This window comes from Lampris incognitus, chromosome 17, assembly GCF_029633865.1.
Source record: "Lampris incognitus isolate fLamInc1 chromosome 17, fLamInc1.hap2, whole genome shotgun sequence".
NCBI classification, from domain to species: domain Eukaryota; kingdom Metazoa; phylum Chordata; class Actinopteri; order Lampriformes; family Lampridae; genus Lampris; species Lampris incognitus.
Window position 1 is genome coordinate 18268235 of NC_079227.1, and position 25868 is coordinate 18294102.

At 45.2% G+C, this 25868-nt stretch overlaps 1 protein-coding gene across 1 annotated transcript; it reads left to right on the forward strand.

Annotated features, from left to right (window-relative positions):
• The first annotated feature begins 1519 nt into the window (after nt 1-1519).
• Nucleotides 1520-25565, forward strand: aldh18a1 (aldehyde dehydrogenase 18 family, member A1). The gene is made up of 13 exons (XM_056297172.1): nt 1520-1615; nt 2608-2698; nt 3631-3755; nt 4469-4613; nt 4806-4879; nt 5502-5595; nt 6331-6551; nt 7210-7347; nt 8764-8959; nt 17823-17944; nt 18744-18930; nt 24706-24801; nt 24907-25565. The coding sequence occupies exons 1-13, from the start codon at nt 1535-1537 to the stop codon at nt 25101-25103; spliced, it is 1767 nt and encodes a 588-aa protein (XP_056153147.1). The 5' UTR covers nt 1520-1534; the 3' UTR covers nt 25104-25565.
• Nucleotides 25566-25868: the final 303 nt, after the last annotated feature.

A 25868-nucleotide genomic window follows, 5' to 3' on the forward strand; every position in this document is an offset into this window, starting at 1 on the left:
GGTGGCAGCGGTGGGATGCGTATGCGCTCAGTGGCATGAGGGGGAGCTGGTATGCAGAAGCGCGGGGCTTCCCGAAAGAGGGTAGTGTACGACCACGGATGTGTAGACTCGCTAGCCCGTTAGCTAACGGGTCACACCCTTCAGTTGACTGGTTAGCGTAGTCGCCCATGGTGTGGGGAACCCAGGTTCGATTCCCGCCTGCTCCCTGAGTTCGCGTTGCAGTATGTATTCATATTTGACTGTACAGGTAGACTCGAAATAGGACAAGCACATAAGTAATTTGAACGATAAAGTGCACTATTTTGTTAACTGGGGCTGTAAGGCTGAACCCAGTATGCCGACACAGACAGACTAACGAGGCAGGGGCTGGGCTGGGCTGGGCTGGGCTGGGCTGGGCAGAGCAGGCAGGCAGGCAGGACTGTGGGGAAACCCGGAGAGCCAGATCTAGATGAGGTAACAGGCAACGCCTCAACATAAAGGCTCGCAGCATAGACTGAACTGAGCAGGCATTACGATCTGGCAAGGTGGCTGTGGCAAGGCTGGGTATATAAGGAGTAGGGTTGATTGCGGTAGATAAGCTGCAGGTGATGGACCTCTGCTCTGCTCTGCCTGCTGCACACCTGCCTTCAATCCTGAAGACACATACACACACAAACAGGAGAGAGAAACTAGGGCAGGGGGCGTGGCCAAGATAAGGGTGACAATTAGTGAGACTGGGACAAGAGGGTGAGTCCTGGGAGGGCGCTATTAAGATTATTATTATTAATAAGAATATTTAGAATATTATTAAGAATTATTATTAAGAAGCTATTATTATGTGAATATGTATAACTCTGAGGATACATTTTCTATTTTGCGGTGTGTGTGTGTGTGTGTGTGTGTGTGTGTGTGTGTTTGCATGCTACAGTCTCTGCCGGTCCTGGAGGCCCGGGCTTGTGCTGCAGCTGGCCAAAGTGGCTTGATGGCACTATATGAGGCCATGTTTACCCAGTACAGCACCTGTACTGCACAGGTATGTAAGTGTACGTACACACACACACACACACACACACAATGTTCACCTCGAATTATAGCGCTACCTCATTGTTGAGATAATCTGTTATGCTTGTCACTGTCTTTTTTTAATTTTAGGTCCTTTATTCTGATTCTGATTCCTCGCTGGGTGTTCTTTCCATGTTGGTGGCTTTAAGATGCAGTTCAAAAGATAGTCTATTTTGTTTAACTCACTGACACCTATGGTGATACGAGTAATGGCATTGGTTTTTGACCACTCCCCCATCGCAGCGATTCATTTGAAATGAAACAGTCGTCAGCATTGATGTGACAGCACCCCCCCCCCCCCGCCCACCAACTATAGCTTTAAATCTTTTCTTTTTAAATTTAGCCCTTGGACAAGAGGAATGCATTTGTTCTTCTGTTCAAAATCTCTGCTCTTCTCTTTCCTGCCCTCTCTCAGATCCTGGTGACGAATCTGGATTTTCATGACGACCAAAAGAGGCAGAACCTGAACAGCACGCTGCAGGAGCTTCTGCGTATGAACATTGTGCCTATCATCAACACCAACGATGCTGTGGTGCCCCCGCCTGAGCCCAACAGCGACCTGCAGGGGGTAAATGTGGGTACAGGCAGCATGGGGATGATGCTTGATGCTGCTGGTTGTAGTGGAGGTGGTACTGGTGGCAGAGGTGCTGAAGAACATGGTAGATAGGAGTTTGTAGTGAGTATAGACATGCAGCCTTATGTAGCCACAATCTGCAACACCCGTTGAGCACATGAATACACACACACACACACACACAAACACACACACACACACACACACACACACACACACACACACACACACACACACATCAAAGCATCTGTGCCACCGTCCTCAGCCCTCAACCCTTCAGGCATCTATCTGCATGCAGGGTGGGGATAGTGCATGCAGGAGGAGGTGCCCTCTGAAGTCATTGGGACTAACCTCTGGAGGTAGACATCACTTTTATCCTCTCTGGCATAGCTAACCAACAAACACTTGCTTCTGCATATGCTATTCCTTTCTCCTTTCTGTCTTCAGCCATTATCATGTAGACACATCCGCCCTCTTATAAAATAAATGAAAAAAATACATAAAAATGCACCTCAGTGGTTTTATAAGGTTCTTTGTCTATAGGATTCAGTATCATTTTAAATAATTTTGCACAAGGATCACTATATAGTAGCCTGAGATTCTCTAATGCAGTATCTAAACTTTCAAGTCACTGTTTATTTATTTATTTATTTCAGTTTTTCACTTAGTTGAAAGAATTCAATTCACCCAGATTTCTGGTTAATTGAAACTTGTGCTCACGGAGATCTGTGCGGGTTTTCGGTTTTATTGGCTAAGCGATCATCCCGAGTGTATCATAGTTTACTCTGATGCAGGTCTGCAAGAGTTAAGGCTAAAGTAAAGCTAAATTAATCAAAGTGAAGGGTTGAACAGATCTAATTGAACATTATTTTTTTCCATCCATGGACTCAGCTGTTTGCTCCAAGAGCTTTTTGAGAAAACCGCGGACAGTCTGGATGAATGGCTGACAATTTACTAGTCTGTCTAACTCCAGCATATTTCTGCTGCTTTAGGTGATCAGCATTAAGGATAACGACAGCCTCGCCGCGCGTCTGGCGGTGGAGATGAAAGCTGACCTGCTCATTGCTCTCTCTGATGTGGAAGGTGTGTGTATTAGCACAATAACAGTCCTTTGCAACTGCTAAGTAATGCACCATCTGCTTGCTCTTGTGTACTGAGGGAAAAACAACACCAGGGGTCAGTTTAAGAGGGTCATATGAGGTAGACAAACACAGACCTGCTGCCCTCCTTGTTTGACACTGATGTTGATTGGGTTGACATGAGATGTGTGTGAGTACATCGGGAACAAGGATCACATCACTGGGCGTCCGGGTGGCGTGGCGGTCTATTCCATTGCCTACCAACATGGGGATCGCCTGTTCAAATCCCCGCGTTAACTTTGGCTTGGTTGGGCGTCCCTACTGACACAACTGGCCGTGTCTGCGGGTGGGAATCCGGATGTGGGTATGTGTCCTGGTCGCTGCACTAGCGCCTCCTCTGGTCGGTTGGGGTGCCTGTTCGGGGGGGAGGGGGAACTAGGGGGAATAGCGTGATTATCCCACCTGCTACATCCCCCTGGTAAAACTCCTCACTGTCAGGTGAAAAGAAGCGGCTGGCGACTCCACATGTATCGGTGGAGGCATGTGGTAAGTCTGCAGCCCTCCCCGGATCAGCAGAGGGGGGCGGAGCAGTGACCAGGATGGCTCGGAAGAGTGGGGTAATTGGCCAGGTACAATTGGGGAGAAAAAAAAGGGGGGGGGTAATCTCTTCACTACAACTTCTTCAAAATTTGGTCCGGAGCAGCTATGGCATATGAAATTTGGGTCCCATTAAGAAATAAATCTAGAGGGATTACTCTCTTATCAGCTAATGAAATGCCTTCGTTACTTTCCCTTTAAATTGACAGTGAAAAGACCCACATCCCGGTGTATGCATAACAATAAGCTAGTTAGCATTATCTGTATCTGTCAGAAGCTAGCCTTAGCTTTGTGAAATTTGTAAACAAATAAGTTGCGTAAGTAACCTTCATTCTTTAGGATTATACAACAGCCCTCCTGGAACAGATGATGCCAAGCTCATTGACATCTTCTATCCTGGAGACCAGCAGTCCATTACATACGGCACCAAGTCCAGAGTAGGGATCGGTGGCATGGAGGCCAAGGTATGTCTCATGTCCACTCTTTGTTAGAAATGGTGTTTATTTACTTTCAAGCCTGTAGCTAGAGATATTAGAACGGGGAAAATCACACACCTCTAGAGCCAAATGTGTAGCCCAACTGACCCTAGGATCAAATCCTGATTCAGCTTTTCTGCCTGTGTATATGTATTTTTCTGCTTTATCAGAAAAAATTAGAGTGAAACCAGCAGCTATCATCACAGAAAGTTCAGTCAGTACATCTGGACACATTTATTGAGAGAAACGCCTTGTGTACAGATGAACTGATTCAACTTTCTGTGCTTTCCTTACCTGGATTATTGAGCAATGCATAAAGACAGCAGGTATCGTGTTAAGTGAGAAGGAAAGCCTGCATACTCCAGGGGCCGTGTTGGAAACCACATTTTTTTTACACAACGGTTCCAGTTTATGATCGAAGGATGTGTTAGAAATGGCAAAAAGCTGTACCTTTTGATTAAACTAAATGTTCATGAAATGAGGCAATCAGTTGATTGTAGCAGTAGACGTATTGATATGGATAAAACACATTTTCTCCATTTGAATTATGGCTATTTTGCATCACTTTATTTTTTACTTCACATCACCTGGTATCTGTTTTCTAGCAAGAAAAAAAATTATTGAATCTCCAGATTGTTTCTCTGAGGGGAAAAGGCAGCATTTTAAACATCACCAAATCACACGTGTGTGTCTAAATGTAGGTTAAGGCTGCTCTCTGGGCCCTACAAGGTGGTACGTCAGTGGTCATCGCCAATGGCACTCACCCAAAGGTGACAGGCCACGTCATCACTGACATTGTGGAAGGCAAGAAGGTGGGAACTTTCTTCTCCGAGGTCAAACCTGCTGGTGAGTTCACCTGACCCGAGTTCTCTCACCTCTCAATCTCTCTCTCTCATCCTCTCTCACACACACCGTTACTCTCACATCACTATTGTCTATGTAAATATACCAACGCTTGTGGTACCTGTTGTATACCCACAAACACACTGGGATCAGTGTAGGCACTAATATTTCCTCTACGCTCGACTCCTTCACAAGGCCCCACTGTGGAGCAGCAGACAGAAATGTCCCGCCACTCCGGAAGAACTCTGGCATCCCTGGACCCAGACAAGGTAAGCCTTCACATCATTTGATAAGATGTTAAGATGATAAGATAAGATGTAAGACTTCTGTTATCCTAACCCCATTCAATAAGATAACTGAATGAGCAACATCTCATTTCTAATGAGAAATTGCTGTTCTTTTGGCTTTCTGTATTTTTATCCTGCTGTTCAGTGTGTCTGTGTTCGACAATCTTATACAATATTAGGTTGTTTTGTGTGTATTTTTATTCACAATTATTAATATCTACTTTAGAAAATTATTATTGTATTGGTATGTAAACAGTCAATGAGAAAAGAAGTGTATGGATCACATTTCTTAGCTCAAAAGCCCTGCTTTATATCAAATATAGAGGGGCGGCATGACTCAAGAGGTAGAGCGGGTCATCTAATAATCGGGAAGGTCGCTGGTTCGATCCCTGGCTCCTACGGCTGAACCCGTAACTGCCCCTGATGAGCAGGTTGACGCCTTGCATGGCAGCCTCCGCCATCAGTGTATGAATGTGTGTGAATGGGTGAATGTGAGGCATACATTGTGAAGCCTTTGAGTGGTCACCATTTATAGAGAAACCATGACCTCTGGTGGTGTGTTACGGTACATGCCCAGCCTGTCTGTGATTGCATGTGTTGTCAGAGGAGTGAGATCATCTGCCACCTAGCAGATCTGCTGACTGAGAAGAGGGATGAGATCCTGGCCGCTAACAAAATGGACATGGACCTCGCTGTCAGTGCAGGTACGTGGTCGGGTGGGGCGCTGCATGTGTCTTTCATAGGAATCAAGCGCAGTGGTTTGAAACCCTGCCCTTCAGAACCACATTGAGTCATTACGACCTTTGGGCAAAGTCCGCCCTTCAGCACACATTTCCTTATCCATAATCTGTAAATTTATCAGTGAAGATGGTATTAATATTCCCTTTACCCTTACTATTATTGAGTCACACTGAAAATGTCTTGATGCATGCTCAATAATCCAGGTAAGGAAATCCCAGAAAGTTGAATAAGATCATCTGGACACAATGTTTATTGAGAGAAAAACGTTTCATCACTCATCTAAGTGAGCTCTCAACTGACTTCAGGTATCCCCACCCTTATAAACAATACAGTGGCACAACAATCCAAAACAATGATCAGTTTCATATGCAAATTGCCATGACCATTAACTAGAGTTACAATGGCCATGTGTACTATTCACAGAGGATTGGGGAATGGTTGCAGTCACAGTTTTGTAAGATGGCGGGTTAGTTAATGGTCACTTACAAGAGTGATGAAACGTTTCTCCCAATAAAGATTGTGTCCAGATGAACTGATTCAACTTTCTGGGCACACAGAACATGGCAAGCAGTGATCTGAATGGACCCTCACACTCAGTTGCTGGAATTTTCTTACCAGATCCTCTCAGTTTATGTTTACTGTCACGTCAGCCCCCATGACATCTCGTAAGCCCCAATATTTCCTGTCTGTAGGCCAGCTGCCACCTGCCATGCTGAAACGGCTGAGCTTGTCGACCTCCAAACTCAACAGCCTGGCCATAGGTCTGCGTCAGATTGCCGTGGCTGCCCAGGACAGCGTGGGTAGGGTGCTACGCAGGACCAGAGTGGCTCACAATCTGGAACTGGAGCAGATCACCGTTCCCATCGGGGTTCTGCTTGTTATCTTTGAAGCCCGGCCCGACTGTCTGCCACAGGTACCACACCAGAGTTCCCATGAGCCCTGACGAAGACGGAGATTTAAAGAACAGGTCTCTAGATATGGCAAAGTCAGTCACTATGAATGAAATGTTAGAATAATGTGGAAAATTTGGGATTCAAATTTAGGATGTGATTATAGCTGCCTCTTTCAAAGGTCACCCTAAATGACAAGTTAGAGGGTGTTAAATCAGTTTTCCTCATTAATAAAGCAAAAGCCTCGGCCTCTTTATTAATCCTGACTTCTACCAGTGTGTCCATCCAGTCTGTATGGCAGTAAAATTATCACAAGCCTACCACTTATATTATACACCACCATGTCTTTGTTTTGTCTTTATTTTATTTTTTTTGAAGTGACGCTAGCTAATGAAAATTGTGACTTCTTAGATTGATTCTGTCCTTGCACAGTTTAATAATGTCCTCAAAATGTTCAGAAAATAATTTCTTAAAATCAGTGGGAATACTGGATAGAATGAGCAAGCGAATTAGTGAGGGAGTGAGTGAGTGTGTGTGTGTGTGTGTGTGTGTGTGTGTGTGTGTGTGACAGCACTGTATTTTGCTTATACAAGGTAATTATAAGCAGGATGGCATAACCGTTGTACTAAAAGTGAGCTGGAAAGACTAATATCAGTTCTTTACACACTGTTGTCTCTCCAGGTGTCAGCATTGGCCATTGCCAGTGGGAACGCCCTGCTGCTGAAGGGAGGTAAGGAGGCGACCAATACCAACCGTATCCTCCACCAGCTCACCCAGGACGCCCTCACCATGCACGGTGTCAGGGAAGCTGTGCAACTGGTAAGTTACACCTGAAATGCTGTAGAAATGAATAGGTTTCAAGTTGTACATATCATGTTATGTCCAAAACTATGAGGATGAGTGTACTCATCCTCATAATTGTGGACGTAACGTGATGTGTTATGAGGGTGAGGGTACTCATCCTCATAATTGTGGATGTAACATTATGTGTTATGAGGGTGAGGGTACTCATCCTCATAATTGATGTGTACAACTTGAGACTTTTCGCCCGTTTGCTGGTGGGTGCAGTTGGGGGTTTGTCAGTGGTTCTGTGCATGTCACTGGCATTTGTCCATGGTGAATCTTGCAGGCATCGCAAAAAATATGCCATTATCAATAGCACACGCCAGCAAACAGGAAACTGGTATGACCGCTGCAGTAGAAACCGGAAGTCAGTGGACTACAGTTATGCACAGAGTGGATTACTAATTGTAGGTCATTGCTGACCTCTTTTGACCAGTCCATCATTGCGGAATTCCAGGTCATCAATATCTTATTCCTGCCAAAGCCAATCCTTACTATTTAAGTCATTCCTGAACACTAGCCCCTGCTGGCTAAGCCCCTTTCATTGCAAGATCATTGCCGACCTGTAGCCGTTAATGGCTATGTCAAAAAATTGTTTCGCTTTCCAGGTCATTGCTGACCATTAGCCATTGCTGGGTAAGCTCAAACTTGTTAGCTGTTTCTGTCATTGCTGGTTGTGCTTTGTTTCTCTCTATTCATTTATCGTATCCCGTGTCACTTAAGCTCAAATTTTACCATGCCTTGCTCATTATTTAATTTAATCCCTTAGCGGATTATGTCGTCTGTTATGATTATTGAGCCCCATTTCATTCCTGCTTGATAAGTAAATATTTTGGGGGGGAATACATTAGGCTGTGTTTTGGGCTTACGACCCTTATTTTGGGGGCTTTGATATGCTGCTGCTCAGGGCTGATGCCCCTCATTTAAAAAAATCTCCCTGTTGCATCTAAGCACCAAAGACTTTCTTGACATATATTCATTTCTACTAGATCATCTGCTATAATAGATAATTATCTTTACTTCAAAAAAAAAAAGAGAGAGAAAGAAATGAATAAGTTTTAAATGGTTTCACCAACTAATAATACAACTAGTGTTTTACCAGGCTCTCCATTTTACTGTAATTCCCAAACCCTGCAGCCATTTACAGTATCAGGTTATAATGTCATAAAAATAATGTCTGGAAATGTATGCAATTTCAAAATGGAAAATTTAGCATTTATTCATGCTAATTAAACTTATAGGAAATAATTGTGGTAAATGTCCAATTGAATGACGTGGTTGATTTTGGACATAGAAAACACAAGCCCAGCTGTTTCTGACCAGTATATCAGAAGCAATGGTGGTGACTGGGTGTCTATCTGCTGTGACTGGGATGTGTGTTTGTTTCACCAGGTGAGCACTCGAGAGGAGGTGGAGGACTTGTGTCGCCTGGACAAGATGATCGACCTGATCATACCGCGGGGGTCGTCTCAGCTGGTGAGAGAAATTCAGCGGGCGGCCAAAGGCATTCCTGTGCTGGGTCACAGCGAGGGAATCTGCCACGTCTACGTGGATGCAGACGCCAGCGTGGACAAGGTCATCAAGATTGGTGAGTGCGGCATCGGGCACATTCACCTCCAATAAAATGCAGTTATCAATTTATCGATTAAAGTCGATAACGTTTCTTTTTTTTTTGGTGGAAATTTTCCCCCTTTTTCTCACCAATTGTACCTGGCCAATCACCCCGCTCTCTGAGTCGTCCCGGTCGCTGCTCCACCCCCTCTGCTGATCTGGGGAGGGCTGCAGACCACCACATGCCTCCTCCGATACATGTGGAGTCGCCAGCTGCTTCTTTTCACCTGACAGTGAGGAGTTTCACCAGGGGGCCGTAGCGCATGGGAGGATCACACTATTCCCCCCAGTCCCCCCTGAACAGGTGCCCTGACCAACCAGAGGAGGCGCTAGTGCAGCGACCAGGACACATACCCAGATCTGACTTCCCACCCGCAATATGGCCAATTGTGTCAGTAGGGACGCCCGACTAAGCCGGAGGTAACACGGGGATTCGAACCGACGATTCCAGTGTTGGGAGGCAATGGAATAGACTGCTACACTACGCGGACACCTAAAGTCGATAACATTTATATCCAGTTTATACACACCCCCCCCCTTTTTATCCCCAATTGTATCCGGCCAATTACCCACTCTTCTGAGCCATCCCAGTCGCTGCTCCACCCCCTCTGCTAATCCGGGGAGGGCTGCAGACTACCACATGCCTTCTCCGATACATGTGGAGTCTCCGGCCGCTTCTTTTCACCTGACAGTGAAGAGTTTTGCCAGGAGGACATAGCGCGTGGGAGGATCACACTATTCCCCCCAGTTCCCCCTCCCCCCCAAACATAGTCCATGGGCCAGAGCCCAAAATTTCCTATTTCGGTACACTCAAGGTGGCAAAACTTACTTATAATTTTTGAAAGGATCGATGTCTGTAGATGATATTTTGGTATGATAACCATTCCTGAGTGGCAGCTGTATCACAGTTATCAGCTCATGAAGTTAACCACCCGCTAAACTAAATTGCATTTTAGACGCTGGTGCATATCCTGGTTTAGCCTCATGGTCAGGACATTTTTCAATGTTCTATAATATTGTCTTTGGTATCATTTTAAAGGGGACCTTCTTAGCTTTCATTCAAGCCCTGTTGTGTATATTTCTCACAAATATAGAGGTCACTTGAGCTCTTCAACCCGTCAATAACACACATCTTTATGCAATGTTCGCCTAAACTATATACTTTCTTTTAGCCCTGTGGCATCTAGGAATATCAGGGACACAAAACACAAAAACTGGAATACTCACAGGACTGTAAAGATTCAGGCATTGTATAATATACCCATACTATTTCATTGTGTGAGGTGATTGTGAACCTTAAATTAGAAGGGCATTATTACTAAGAAACTAACTAGACCAAAGCCAGTTAGTCCATGGGTCAGACCAGATATCGATATCACCCAAGGTGACACAACTTCACTGGTGCCATTTTATTTGGTACACTAACAGAAGTAAAATAATACATGATAACCTTTCCAAATGAGCAGCTATTTCATTTTTCTTTCAGGAAACCTGTTTCTGTGCCTCTCACGATTGTGTATTTGCCCAGATTTTTACAAATATAGCATTTCAACACCCCTGGTACTGATTAGCCTAGCTTAAACTCTGGGACAGTTCTTAGTTGGCCAACAACCAAGGATAACCAGTACTGTGTACTTCCATTCATTGTGCTAAGCTAGGCTAACGTGCAGCCAGATAGCTTTCTACTAAACACATATAGAGGAAACTGGTATCTATCTTCTTGTCTCACTCTGGAGAAGATTGTAAGCTAATTTCCCATAATTTTAGCATGTTCTTTTAATGTATATGTTAATATGATTAGTTAAAGTGGCTACGAGGAACTTTCATCTTGTGTTGATTTTAGCGGCCTCATGTGGACAAAATACAGCTGTTGCATAGCAACTAGGTAATGTATCTATTTGTGGCTATGTAAGATAAATAATGGTAATATGACGCTGGTGAAGCAAAGTAAACTTTGTTTTAGTAGTGTTCATACACCTAAGTTACATGTATTTGTTTGTATGTGGCAGGTGAAAACTGACTGAATATGGCCTCTGGTGAACAAGCAAGTTTTTACCCAATACCAAAGCGCCCACGGGTGGAGTGCATTATCCACTGTTCTGATGATACAGATAAGCTGGTTTCACTACAAAGTGTCAACTCATGGAGAACTCTGCTCAGGGCAGCTCAGATACGAAATCATGCACCAGTTTTGAAACTGGCAAAAGACATTCCTGAGGGACAGATTCCAGCAATCTACTACCACAGAAAGTGTCGCAGTATCTTCACTATGAAGCAAATTCTTGATGGCCTCCTTGCAAAAGAAAAGAAAAGTTGTGTCTCTGCTGAAGAGAAACAATCTAAGAGAGTAGCTCGACATGCTCCAAGTACATCTAGGACTTATGATGCAGAGTGCATATTTTGTCAGAAAAACAGCAAATATTCCAAGAGACAGAATACGAGAGAAGTACTGGTGCAGTGTCGAGAACTGCGAGCTGATGCAAAGATCAGGAGTGCAGCCACAAAGAAAAGGGACAGCAGAATCCTTGCCATTGTGAGTAGAGACCTTGTAGCAGCTGAAGGGCACTACCACAGGTCATGCTATAGACTTTACACCAAAGAAGAGGTTTCCAAAGGAGAGGTTGCCAGCAATGAAGATGATGATGCTGCAGCCCAGTATGAAGCTGCTGTGAATAAGGCATACAATGAGCTGTTCCTCTTCATCAGGATGGAGCTTTTTGGCAATCCTCAAGTGATGACAATGACTGATCTCTCTTCTAGACTGGTAGCTTCAATGAACTCCCAAGACATTGCCCAAGTCAAGGAATCAACCAAGAAGCACATAAGGCGAAACCTGGAGAGTGAGTTTGCTGGAGCCTTGCAGATATTCCCTGATGAGAAAGGAAAATTCCTCCTCTATCCCGATAACTTGTCCATGAGGGAACTTGCCAAAGAAAATCAGTCTCTCAAAAGGGAGCTGCAGACCCTGAAAAGTGTCAGTGCACAAGATGTTATAGCCAAAGCAGCCATCAAATTGAGAGCAGACATTAAAAGTCAAGATGTTCCTCAAACCTGGCCACCTGAAGTCAAACCAGAAGCAGAATGTCCTACCATTCCAGAGTCGCTCATTATCTTCCTGTACTCTCTACTCACAGGCTCAAATGATCCTGATCATGCATCCCAGAGAGTGCAGTGCCTTCTGCAGTCATTTGGCCATGACATAGTATATGCAGTGACATGTGGAAATACCAAGCCTTCCAAGCACATTGTTCTGCCATTCAGTGTCAAATCGTTGACAGGAAATGTAGAGTTGATAAACATCCTCAACCGACTTGGTCACAGTGTGTCCTATTCACAGATGGAAGAGATCAACACTGCCCTGTGTCTCCAGAAACTCTCATCATCAGGGAGTGGCATTGCCCTTCCAGCTAACATCCATCCTGGCATATTCACAACTTTAGCCTGGGACAATATCGACCGTCTTGAAGAAATTGTCAGTGGTGAGGGAACATCTCACAGAGTCAATGGGATTGCTGTGCAAGCAAAGCCAGTCAACCCACTTCCTGTCCAACCCATGCCCACTGTTCCCAAAACAAAGAAGAGAAGCATTGATGGACCCCCACCAATGTTACCAACTTACAATGCTGGACAACGGGTAGGGCCACCACAAAGCAAAAAGTCAGATGCCGATACTGCAGCCAATACTAAGCTTGCCAGAGAGAAAAACCTTCTTTGGGTCCTAGCACGCATGTCACAACAAGAAGAACAGTCAGTCAGCAGCTGGACAGGCTTCAACATCCTGACTCGAGGAGAGATGACGGTCATCCCCGACAATATAGGCTATCTGCCTACCATCAATGCGCCAGCGACACAAATGTCTACTGTCAACGAGGTGCTTAACCAGTCACTGAGCATCATGCAGTGCTTAGGCCTGAGGAAGATTGTCTGTGTCTTTGACCAAGCCCTGTATGCGAAGGCTGTCGAGATCACATGGAAACACCATGACAAGTTCCATGATATCATCGTTAGGCTTGGGGTATTCCACACCATCTGCACACTGCTGGCAATAATAGGAAAGCGTTTCCAAGATGCTGGACTCAAAGACCTCTGCATTGAGTCTGGCATGATTGCAGAAGGCTCAATTGCTGGTGTTATGGATGGCCGCAAGTACAACAGGGCAGTGCGACTACACAAGCTCCTGTATGAGGCTCTCACGCGACTGACCTTGAATGGTTTCCTGTCCTGGTTGGAAGAAACTCACAGGAATGACATGGTTCACCTGAATGAGACACTGAAGACCATTGACAGCCTTGGGAAAGAAGTCTCACAACATGCTTTGAAGGAGGTCCTCGAGAACAGCTCTTGTACACGCATCATGGATCTATTTGAAGTCTACCGTGAGTTCCTTAGAGGTGGAAACGGCAGCCTCTCGAACTTCTGGATGTCCTATTTGGACATGGTTGAAATCTTGTTGGGGCTCATCCGAGCAGAGAGGGAGACTGGATGCTACACTTGGCTAGCATTCGAGCAATGATCCCATGGTGCTTTGCTTATGACAGGATGAATTATGCACGCTACCTCCCCTACTACTACGCCCAGATGTCTGAGCTGCCCATCACACACCCAGATGTGTACACAGAATTCATGGAAGGAGGCTTCTCAGTCCAACTGGGCTCCACCAATCCCTTTGGCCGAATCCCTGTTGACCAAGCTATAGAAGAAACGGTGAACAAAGACACCCAAACAGCTGGAGGGACAAAGGGATTCAGCTTGAAGCCAGGAGCTGTGACCAAATATTATCTCACAGCTGAGTATAGAAGCATGTACCTCAGACAGCTGAGAGACCTGACAGGTCAAGGCAGGTGCAAATGGTCTCATCCAGATCTACAGAGTCCAAGGATCAAGAGAGATGAAGCAGATGTCCAGTCTCTCATGGACCTTATGGAGAATAACTGGCTCAATCCTATGTCCCCTGATGAGATTGATTTGGTTTGCCTCTCCACTGGCAACATGGCTCCACCTGATGTGACCATAGATCTCTTGAGAGCTCTTGAGAAAGGAGAAGAGGCCTACCAAGCATTCCAGCAAACAAGGTTAGATGCAGACCCACCACCTGTGAAATTCCACGACAAGATGACCAAGCAAAGTCTGAAAACATTCTCCAATGTCAGCACAAAACAAGCTCATGGAAAGAAAGCACAGGATGTGGTTCTGAAGGCAGATAGAAACCTTTTCAGTCACATGATCCTGGTGGCTGAAAGCAGGAAGGTGAATCTGAAGGATGTCCTTGCCTACCCATTGGGCCCACTACCATGGGCACTGGCAAATGCTGATGGGTCCTTACGAAAAACAAACAAGGCTGCACTTGCCAGAGAGCTTGAAAAGAATGTATCTCCTGCAGAAGACATCCCAATCCCATCTACTTCCATCATTGATGGGATGAGCCTGGTCCAACAAATGAATGGCAACAACAAAACCTTTGCACAGGTGGCAGAGTCAGCCTTGACCCAGGTCCTCCATGAGGGAGCACAGAGTGGGAGGATTGATGTTGTTTTTGATGTCTATCACCAGACTTCGATCAAAGATGCTGAACGACTGAACCGGGGTGGAGACATCACTCTCCAGTACAAGAATCTTGCAGGGGGACACCACGTTCAGCAGTGGAGAAAATTTCTGTGCAGTTCCTCCAACAAGACCAGTCTCATCAAGTTTCTGGTGGAAGAGTGGAAACTCCCACGATACAGAGCTATGCTGCATGGCAAGGTGTTGTACATGACCTGTGAGGAAACCTGCTACAAGTTGACAGAAGATGGGTGTGAGGAAGCAGCAGAACTGCACTCCACACATGAAGAAGCTGACACCCGTCTGCTCCTGCATGCATTGCATGCAGCAAATGCGGGCTCAAAGTCAGTTATCATCACAGCTGAGGACACTGATGTCATGGTGCTTTGTCTTGGCTTCCAGAAGGACATCACCTGTCCCATCTACCAGAAGTGTGGGACTCAGAACCGCACACGGTTTGTCGACATCACCAAACTGGCAAGTTCACTTGGAGACAGCATCTGTGACAGCCTAATTGGCTTACATGCCTTCACAGGCTGCGACACTGTCAGTGCATTCGCTGGTCGAGGGAAGCTGAATGCCCTGAAGATAGTGAGAAAGCACACTTCCTGCCAAGAGACTTTTAGTCAACTGGGACAGACATGGAATGTGAGTGATGAGCTGTTCCAGAAAATTGAGCAGTTCACCTGTCGGATGTATGTTGCTAATAGCAGCACTGCTGAGGTGAACAAACTGCGTTACCAGCTCTTCTGCACCAAAAGGGGAGAGGTTGAGTCCAGCCAGCTGCCACCATGTAGAGACTGTCTCTTAAAGCATGTTCAACGAGCCAACTATCAGGCAGCAATATGGAAGTGCTGTCTGCAGGCTAACCCTGTGGTGCCAAGCCCTACTGAGTATGGATGGACAGACGATGAAGGCAAGCTGGCCATTTACTGGATGCGCTCCCCACCTGCACCAGATGTGGTCTTGGAAATGCTAACATGCAAGTGTGTGCATTCATGCAAAATGCCAAGCTGCATGTGCCTGTCAAATGGACTTCCATGCACAGACATGTGCAGGTTACAGACCTGCAGTAACCAAAAACAGCAGGATGGTCCAGAACTGGACTTTGAACTTGGGGAGTCAGATGATGAGAGAAACGAGCAGTTTGATGAATGACAGTGTGATGATTCTGATGGTATTACTGTGGTAGTAGTCTACTGATGCACAGGATGTTGATTCTGGACTTGGTTACCCAGAGCTTGATAACAATAATGTAACCATATTCACATATACCCATTACCCTACCCATTACCATTACATATACCCACTAATGATATGGGATTAAATGTATCATTGACTAAGTATATGTAAATGTCAATGTTGTTTAAAATATTAAAATAGTTCATTACCTCACTATGGTATTCCTTTTTATCATGTATTTTGATTGTGTATTTAAACAAATGTATAGAGACCAGTTTGTGACCTAACTGGCTTTGGTCTAGTTCTCATTTAAGGCTCACAATCACCTCACACAATGAAATAGTATGGGTATATTATACATTTTCTGAATCTTTACAGTCCTGTGAGTATTCCAGTTTTTGTGTTTTGTGTCCCTGATATTCCTAGATGCCACAGGGCTAAAAGAAAGTATATAGTTTAGGCGAAAATGCAGAAAGATGTGTGTTATTGACGGGTTGAAGAGCTCAAGTGACCTCTATATTTGTGAGAAATATCCACAACAGGGCTTGAATGAAAGCTAAGAAGGTCCCCTTTAAAATGATACCAAAGACAATATTATAGAACATTGAAAAATGTCCTGACCATGAGGCTAAACCAGGATATACACCAGCGTCTAAAATGCAATTTAGTTTAGCGGGTGGTTAACTTCATGAGCTGATAACTGTGATACAGCTGCCACTCAGGAATGGTTATCATACCAAAATATCATCTACAGACATGGATCCTTTCAAAAATTATAAGTAAGTTTTGCCACCTTGAGTGTACCGAAATATCGTCTGGCCCATGGACTAACAGGGGCCCCGACCGACCAGAGGAGGTGCTAGTGCAGCGACAAAGACACATCCGGCTTCCCATCCACAGACACAGCCAATTGTGTCTTTAGGAATGCCCGACCAAGCCGGAGATAATGCGGGGATTCAATTCAACGATCCCCATGTTGGTAGGCAATGGAATAGACTCCACCCACTCCATCTTGCCTACGCTACCCAGATGCCCCAGTTGATACATTTTTACAAGAGTAATAAATCAACATCAATAAAGTTTTATCTGTACCTCGTCTACTACTACTACTACTACTTTCGGCTGCTCCCGTTAGGGGTCGCCACAGCGGATCATCCATGTCCATCTCTTCCTGTCCTCTGTATCTTCCTCTGTCACACCAGCCACCTGCATGTCCTCTCTCACCACATCCATAAACCTCCTCTTTGGCCTTCCTCTTCCCTGGCAGCTCCATATTCAGCACCCTTCTCCCAATATCAGTCAATCAATCAATCAATCAGACTTTGTTTGTACAGCACTTTTCATACAAACAAATGTAACACAAACCATCTCTACCCTCCTCATGTCTAAGCCATCTCAATCTTGCCTTCCTTTGCTTTGTCTCCAAACCATCCAGCCTCAGCTGTCCCTCTAATATACTCGTTCCTAATCCTGTCCTTCTTCATCACTCCCAATGAAAATCTTAGCATCTTCAACTCTCTCACCTCCAGCTCCACCTGTTTTTTTGTCAGTGCCACTGTCTCCAAACCATATAACATAGCTTGTCTCACAACCACCTTGTAAACCTTCCCTTTAACTCTTGCTTGCACTCTTCTGTCACAAATCACTCCTGACACTCTTCTCCACCCACTCCACCCTGCCTGCAGTCTGTTCTTCACCTCTCTTCTGCACTCCCCGTTACTTTGGACAGTTGACCCCAAGTATTTAAACTCATATGCCTTCATCACCTCTACTCCTTGCATCCTCACCATTCCACTGTCCTCCCTGTCATTCATGCATATGTATTCCGTCTTGCTCCTACCTACTTTCATGCCTCCTCTCTCCAGTGCATACCTCTACCTCTCCAGGCTCTAAACTCTTTTAAAACTGTGGTGGGAAGTAAGATGCGGAGAGTCACTAATACTTGTCTTCCCTTATTTGTTTGAATATTCATCTGTTTTTTAAACATATCTATACGTGCAAGTACACCAGCATTCATGTCATGTTCCATGTTTTCTGTGTGGATGCCTGTAAGATTGGCGGTGTATTACCTCAAATTGTAAATAAGACAGCAACTGACTGACACATTTTCCATTCAGTCAGAGATTCCAAGTGTGACTACCCTGCCGCCTGTAATGCCATGGAAACGTTGTTGATTCACCGGGACATCCTCAGGACCCCGCTGTTTGACCAGATCATCGACATGCTGCGTAATGAAAGGGTAGTGTACTGCAGCACACCCACACACAAATGCACTGAATCACTCACACTTACATACTGCATTAGACATCTTTAAACATTGACGATCCCGCCTCTTTACCATGACTGTTCTAATTACTGTGCAGTTACAATTCATTTTATGAAACCCATTTAGAGAAATGGGATTCATCAAATGTTAATCTATTTTGGACAATCACATTGCCTGGATTGGATCGTACCATCTTGAACCACTGCAAAAAAATGTTTTTCATAAATTTATTTCTGATTTTTTCCCTTTGTCTCCCAATTTAGTGGCCAATTGCCCCCTATTTTAGTTCAAACACCCACCCTCATACTGTATGCGTTCGCCAACTGCATCTCTCTGGCCGGCAGTCTTGAAGGAGACACCTCCCCACTTTCGTGACAAGGCGAATCCAGGCCGAACCACTGCTTTTTCTGACACACACAGAGACGCATTCATGTGATGAACACAAGCCGACCCCGCCCCCCTCCCAAAGACAGCATTGCCAATTATTGCTGCTTCATCGAATCCGGCCATAGTCGGATCTGACGAGACCAGGGCGCGAACCCCGGTCCCCAGTGGGCAATTGCGTCGACACAATGCCGATGCTTAGACCGCTACACCACTGCGGACCCAACCACTGCAAATTTTACTGCCACAGTACTACCACAGTATCCTAAACAGTTTCCCCATATTAGAGCCAGCTCCTCACCAAATGTGATGATGAAGAAAATCAGACTTGCTAGTAGAATTATTTTTTTAGGTACTAGAAGAAATCTGGTTTCCCTGTTTGGTTTAGGTAAAGATTCACGCCGGCCCTCGATTTGCTTCCTACCTGACGTTCAGCCCCTCAGAGGCCAAATCCCTGCGGACTGAGTATGGCGACCTGGAGTGCTGCATGGAGGTGGTGGACAGCACAGAGGACGCTGTGGACCATATCCATAAGTACGGCAGCTCCCACACAGACGTTATCGTCACAGAAAACGGTACGCGGGCCACAGTGTCCATATTGACTATAGCCAATATTTACATTGATGTGAGTCATCCATTCTAAAAATCTCTTCATGACTGAGGGGGGTGGGATCTCAAGCTCCCGCATTGTAAATACGAAAATAGCGTATGGATGGCATTGTCATTTTTCATGCCTTTTTGAAGAGTTAACTCATTTGACATGCAGTTTCGCAAGGTGCAAATGTGATGAAGGAGTCACGAGTTGTGCGTGAATTGAAACAAAAGGCTTGGATTACTGTTCTCCATCACGTCATGGCTCACAATTCCAATAGACGATCCAAACTGATTCCGTCAGTCCTCTTCACATAGGTGTGTGTGATATTCTTGAGTTTATTTTTCCTCACTCCTCCTCTCTCTCTCTCTCTCTCTCTCTCTCTCTGAGTGAGTAATGAGTAATGACACGGCGCTGACAGGATAAGCACACAAGCTCCCAGTGTGACTCCAACGAAGGGGACAGTGCCCGTTTAAAATGTAGAGCAGATGCTAAAGCGCAGCCTAAAAGCCTTGTCCCTGTCGTCAGCGTGGGCCGAGTTCAAACACGTCACTGCTAACTTTCAAGTGTCCCACAACACTCACACTCACACAACACTTAGTAACTCATGTTGACAGAAACAATTTTGGACAGCATCTGGAGTATTCCTGTCTTTTTGGAGAGACATAGGTGAGACAGTTGCTGTTGTGTTGATTTATGCATAAGTGAAGGGGAATGATAGACTGTAGCACACAGCAGTCCATAGGAAAATGGAAGATTTGAACACTGAAATGTTTTGGGCTTTTGAGAGAGATTGGGTTTCGCATGTGGATTACCAGATATTACTCCATTTATGCAACAGTCATGTTCTTTTTCTTAGAGAAGGTAGAAATTTTGAGGGCTTGATTTCCCCCCCCCTTTTCCCCCCAAGTGTATCTGGTCAATTACCCCACTCTTCCGAGCTGCCTCGGTCACTGCTCCATTCTTAAACCGTGGAAAAGACAGAATTGAAAGACATTTTGGCCTTGCTTAGGTGGTGCAGAAGTGCACATTAATCTTCTTTCGTTTAAATTTCATCAGGGGAATAGCACCTACATGCCATGAGGGGAAAAAAAACAATCTGAGGTAGAAATTATTCTTCAACGTCCTGGGGAAAAAAAGTGAAAGTCATTGAATTTATACCAGGTCTTCAGGTGCAAACAGGATTCAGACCAGCTCCGTGTGAAAGCCTTAAATGCCAAATTTGAGAAAAACATGCAAACTGTGCTCAATGTTTAGCATTTTCTTCTCAGGTGGTCAGGGAAAAAACAAAGTCTTGGGTGAAGCAAGGAAATGGGCAGAATTAACTTATTTCTCACCGTTCACACTTAATATTATTCTATTTTGAGACAAGATCCATACGAGTTCCATACGAGAACATGACACCTGTAGAGAAAATTAAGCGTGGAGTGGATAGAGACAGACGAAAAGACAACAGATGCAATGCAAATTCGCATACAAATACTTTACAAGCCATGCAGAGTGAAGCCAGTAGTGTCCATTCAAGAAGAGAACAGGATGTCGGCAGTTCCAACAGTCATCCTGGCTGGCGTTCGTTCTCTTAGAGAGTGATTTTTTGTTGTTGCTTAGTTTGGATATATGTGTTCTAGTTTGGATATGTGTTCTTAATTTGGATATACAAGGATCAAATGGCGGAAGTTGAAGAAGGAAGACTGTTGTGTGGAGTTCAGGCAGGAGTTAAGACAGGCACTGGGTGGTGGTGAAGAGTTGCCGAATGGCTGGGCAACCACTGCAGAAGTAGTGAGGGAGACAGCTAGAAAGGTACTTCTTGTGTCATCAAAACAGAGGAAGGAAGACAAGGAGACTTGGTGGTGGAATGAGGAAGTACAGCAAAGTGTACAGAGGAAGAGGTTGGAAAAGAAGAAGTGGGATAGTCAAGAGAGATGAAGAAAGTAGACAGGAATAAAAGGAGATGCAGCATAAAGCGAAGAGAGAGGTGGCAAAGGCAAAGGCGTATGGTGAGTTGTATGAGAGGTTAGACACTAAGGAAGGAAAAAAGGACTTGTACCAGCTGGTTAGACAGAGGGACCGAGCTGGGAAGGATGTGCAGCAGGTTAGGGCGATCAAGGATAGAGATGGAAATGTGCTGACAAAGGGGGAGAGTGTGTTGAGAAGGTGGAAGGAGTACTTTGAGGGGCTGATGAATGAAGAAAAAGAGAGAGAGAGAGAAGGTTGGATGATGTGGGGATAGTGAATCAAGAAGTGTGGTGGATTAGCAACGAGGAAGTGAGGGCAGCTATGAAGAGGATGAAGAGTGGAAAGGCAGTTGGTCCTGATGACATACCTGTGGAGGCATGGAGATGTTTAGGAGAGATGGTAGTGGAATTTTTAACTAGATTGTTTAAACACAATCTTGGAAAGTGAGAGGATGCCTGAGGAGTGGAGAGGAAGCATACTGGTACCGATTTTCAAGAACAAGGGTGATGTGCAGAACTGTAGCAACTACAGAGGTATAAAGTTGATCAACCATAGAATGACGATATGGGAAAGAGTAATAGAAGCTAGGTTAAGAGGAGAGGTGACAATTAGCGAGCAGCAGTATGGTTTCATGCCACGAAAGAGCACCACAGATGCGATGTTTGCTTTGAGAATGTTGATGGAGAAGTATAGAGAAGGCCAGAAGGAGTTACATTGTGTCTTTGTAGATTTAGAGAAAGCATATGACAGGGTGCCGAGAGAGGAGGTGTGGTATTGTATGAGGAAGTCGGGAGGTGCAGAGAAGTATGTAGGAGTGGTGCAGGATATGTATGAGGGAAGTGTGACAGTGGTGAGGTGTGCAGTTGAAATGACAGATGGGTTCAGGCGCCCAGGTAGCATAGTGGTCTATTCCGTTGTCTACCAACATGCGGATCAGCGGTTCGAATCCCCACGTTACCTCCGGCTTGGTCGGGCGTCCCTACAGACACAATTGGCCGTGTCTGCGGGTGGGAAGTCAGATGTGGGTATGTGTCCTGGTCGCTGCACTAGCGCCTCCTCTGGTCAGTTGGGGTATCTGTTCGGGGGGAAATAGCGTGATCCTCCCACACGTTACGTCCCCCTGGTGAAACTCCTCACTATCAGGTGAAAAGAAGCGGCTTGACTCCACATGTATCGGAGGAGGCATGTAGTAGTCTGCAGCCCTCCCCGGATCAGCAGAGAGGTACAAGCGGTACAGCTCGGAAGAGTGGGGTAATTGGCTGGATACAATTGGGGAGAAAAAGGGGGAAAAACTCAACAACAAAAAAAGAAATGACAGATGGGTTCAAGGTGGAGGTGGGATACATCAAGGATCAGCTCTGAGCCCTTTCTTGTTTGCAATGGTGATGATGATGATGGTTGACGGACAAGATCAGGCAGGAGTCTCCGTGTACTATGATGTTTGCGGGTGACATTGTGATCTGTAGTGAAAGTAGGGTGCAGGTTGAGGAGAGCCTGGAGAGGTGGAGGTATGCACTGGAGAGAAGAGGAATGAAAGTCAGTAGGAACAAGACAGAATACATATGCATAAATGAGAATGGTGAGGATGCAAGGAGTAGAGGTGACGAAGGCATATGAGTTTAACTATTTGGGGTCGACTGTCCAGAGTAATGGGTAGTGCAGAAGAGAGTGCAGGCAAGGTGGAGTGGGTGGAGAAGAATGTCAGGGGTGATTTGCGACAGAAGGGTACCAGCAAGAGTTAAAGGGAAGGTTTACAAGATGGTTGTGAGACCAGCTATGTTATATGGTTTGGAGATAGTGGCACTGACGAAAAGACAGGAGGCAGAGCTGGAGGTGAGAGAGTTGAAGATGCTAAGATTTTCCTTGGCAGTGACGAAGAAGGACAGGATTAGGAATGATTATATTAGAGGGACAGCTCAGGTTGGACGGTTTGGAGACAAAGCAAGAGAGGCAAGATTGAGATGGTTTGGACATGTGTGGAGGAGAGATGCTGGGTATATTGGGAGAAGGATGCTGAATATGGAGCTGCCAGGGAAGAGGAAAAGAGGAAGGCCAAAGAGGAGGTTTATGGATGTGGTGAGAGTGGACATGCAGGTGGCTGGTGTGACAGAGGACGATGCAGAGGACAGGAAGAGATGGAAACGGATGATCCTTTGTGGCAACCCCTAACGGGAGCAGCCGAAAGTAGTAGTAGTAGTAGTAGTAGTAGTTTGGATATATGTGTTCTTAGTTTGGATATATGTGTTCTTAGTTTGGATATTTGTGTTCTTAGTTTGGATATATGTGTTCTTAGTTTGGATATACGTGTTCTTAGTTTGGATGTATGTGTTCTTAGTTTGGATTTACATGTTCTTAGTTTGGATATACACTATGTGTTCTTGAAGTTTTTGGATATGTGTTTTTGTCTTTGTGTCGCACTGCTGTCGGCTGGGGGAAACGATATTTCGTTTCATTTCATGTATGCAAGTACATGAAGTGAAATGACAAAGTGTTCCTGATTAGATAAAATCAAGCCATCACCAAATAATAATAAAGATTGATCCATTGTTTTAACTTTAAATGCATTTATTTTGTTATTCTATTGAAGACATTACTGCAATGCATTGTTGCCCTCTGGTGATTGCAAAGGCTAAGCAGATTTGAACAAGTGAGTTGTTTCGTGTCAGACAATCCCAAAGTTGAATGAATTGCATTATTCATGATCTTGGGTAGTTCAGTAAATATTCGCAAACATGAAAAACACTCGTTTTGATGAAAAACACTCGTTTTGACAGTCATTTGGAAAGCATTTATCGGCTCATGCAGTGTTTTTGTGAGCATTCACACCCACATGAGTGTAACTTGATTGGTGTGCTTATGGTAAGCAGTTAAGCCAAAAATGTACTTGTAAATATATATTTCCCACAGACTCACTGGGGATACTTCCATTGTCTTCCACTAGTTGTTAATGGGAAAGCTTCAGAATTTGCCTTTTATTGACACCATGTATTTGGTCTTGGCTGTTGGAAAAGGGTGGTGCAGTGGTTAGCGTGGTCACCTCACAGCAAGAAGGTCCTGGGTTCGAGCCCCGGAGTTGTCCAACCTTGGGGGTCATCCCGGTTTGTCCTGTGTGGAGTGTGCATGTTTTCCCCGTGTCTGTGTGGGTTTCCTCCGGGGGCTCCGGTTTCCTCCCACAGTCCAAAGACATGTAGGTCAGGTGAATCGGCCATACTAAATTGTCCCTAGGTGTGAATGTGTCGGCCCTGTGATGGCCTGGCAGCCTGTCCAGGGTGTCTCCCTGCCTGCCACCCAATGACTGCTGGGATAGGCCTCCAGCATTCCTGTGACCCCAGTTGGGATAAGCGGCTGGGATAATGCCTGGATGGATGTTGGAAAAGCTTGGTTAGAGTATGTCCGCAAATTACCGTCGCTGAGTCGGAGATCATAGAGATGATGTGAGAATTGCTTTTCAGGTTTTATCTTTTTCCACATCTGATGGTTAAAGTTGATATTGATTGACTCGTCCTGGCTTGCTTCAGGAAACCCAAAACACTACACAAGACCTTTTATAATGGCACTGAATCTGCACTGTGACGGTGATGGTGAGGACATTTACAATAATAATTGGGAGGGGGCCGGGGATAATGTTGCAGTAAAATTAGACTCTTATAAATCAAAGTTCAAAGTTAGCTCAGCCTCTAATCTGTTCACTTAAGTCCTTAAAATGTGGTGAGGTTTTTGTTTGGTTTTTTGATCAGTTTTCTCTCTCTCGCTCGCTCACTCGCTCTCTCTTGCTCGCTCTCTCTCGCTCTCTCTCTCTCAGAGGACACAGCGGAACGGTTCCTGCAGCAGTTAGACAGCGCCTGTGTCTTCTGGAACGCAAGTTCACGGTTTGCTGACGGCTATCGCTTTGGACTGGGTGCGTACACTTCCTGCATCCTGTTTCCGTGTCTCCACCTCTGTTTCTACACCACACTGCAAATATCCTCTCTGTTTTTCTGTCGCTCTGCGTCTCTCCATCCAGGAGCGGAGGTAGGCATCAGCACAGCTCGTATCCACGCCCGGGGCCCTGTGGGCCTGGAGGGTCTGCTCACCACCAAGTGGGTGCTGAGGGGTGAAGGACACACCGTGGCCGACTTCACAGAGCACGGCACCATGAAGTACCTCCATGAAAACCTGCCCGTCTCACAGCCGCTCACCGGGCAGAGGGACAGCAACTAGAAAGAAACACAAAAAACACACACTTTTGATGAAATCTCTACTAACTCCCACCAACAGATTCAGTGGATCTTGCGTCGCTGAAAAGGGCTGATGAAAGAAAGGCAGAAGGGAAGATGTGGCTGTTTGTTAACGGCTGAAGCACAACATGAAGAGAGGCGCTCGACACACCACAGGATGGTCCCTCGGCATGACCGAGCTTTTTAAAAGCATCTCATACAAGTCTGCAATGGTTGAAGTTCTACCTCATCAGTTAAATGGGCTGTTTTCTAATGACGAGGCATTTTCAGGTGATCGCAGTGTTGTTGTTTTTTTTTTTTTAATTAATAGTTTTTCCTCAAGATCTAATGTAAGCAAATAGTTGAGGGTTGTTCTGGTAACTTTTGCTGCTGTTTCCATTCAGGGCTGAGAAAACCAGTACTTGTTATCTTGTACCCATTCAAGCTAACGTGTGATTATGTATAAAGTAAAACCCAAAGGCTTAAAAAAGATTAAATGACACATTCAATACAATCCCACATTTTTCTGTAGGGGAACATAGTCTGTCTCTGTTTACAAAAGGCCAAATGACACGCTCTCATGTTTAATGTTGGGCGTAACGAGATATGCATAAAAACGGATATTTACAAATGTATTGTTTTTCATAGAGGGCCTAAACTTGGGTTCGAACCCCGAGGTTGTCTAACCTTGGGGGTCATCCCGGTTTGTCCTCTGTGTGGAGTTTGCATGTTCTCCCTGTGTCTGTGTGGGTTTCCTCTGGGTGCTCCG

Bases quoted from the DNA above. Each gene is read 5' to 3' on its own strand.
- aldh18a1 (XM_056297172.1), top strand. From the start codon at position 1,535: ATGAACATTGTGCCTATCATCAACACCAACGATGCTGTGGTGCCCCCG. The intron at 1,616-2,607 runs GTGGGTACAGGC...CTGCTGCTTTAG, and splicing joins GCGACCTGCAGGGGGTAAAT to GTGATCAGCATTAAGGATAA. The intron at 4,614-4,805 runs GTGAGTTCACCT...CTCCTTCACAAG, and splicing joins CTCCGAGGTCAAACCTGCTG to GCCCCACTGTGGAGCAGCAG.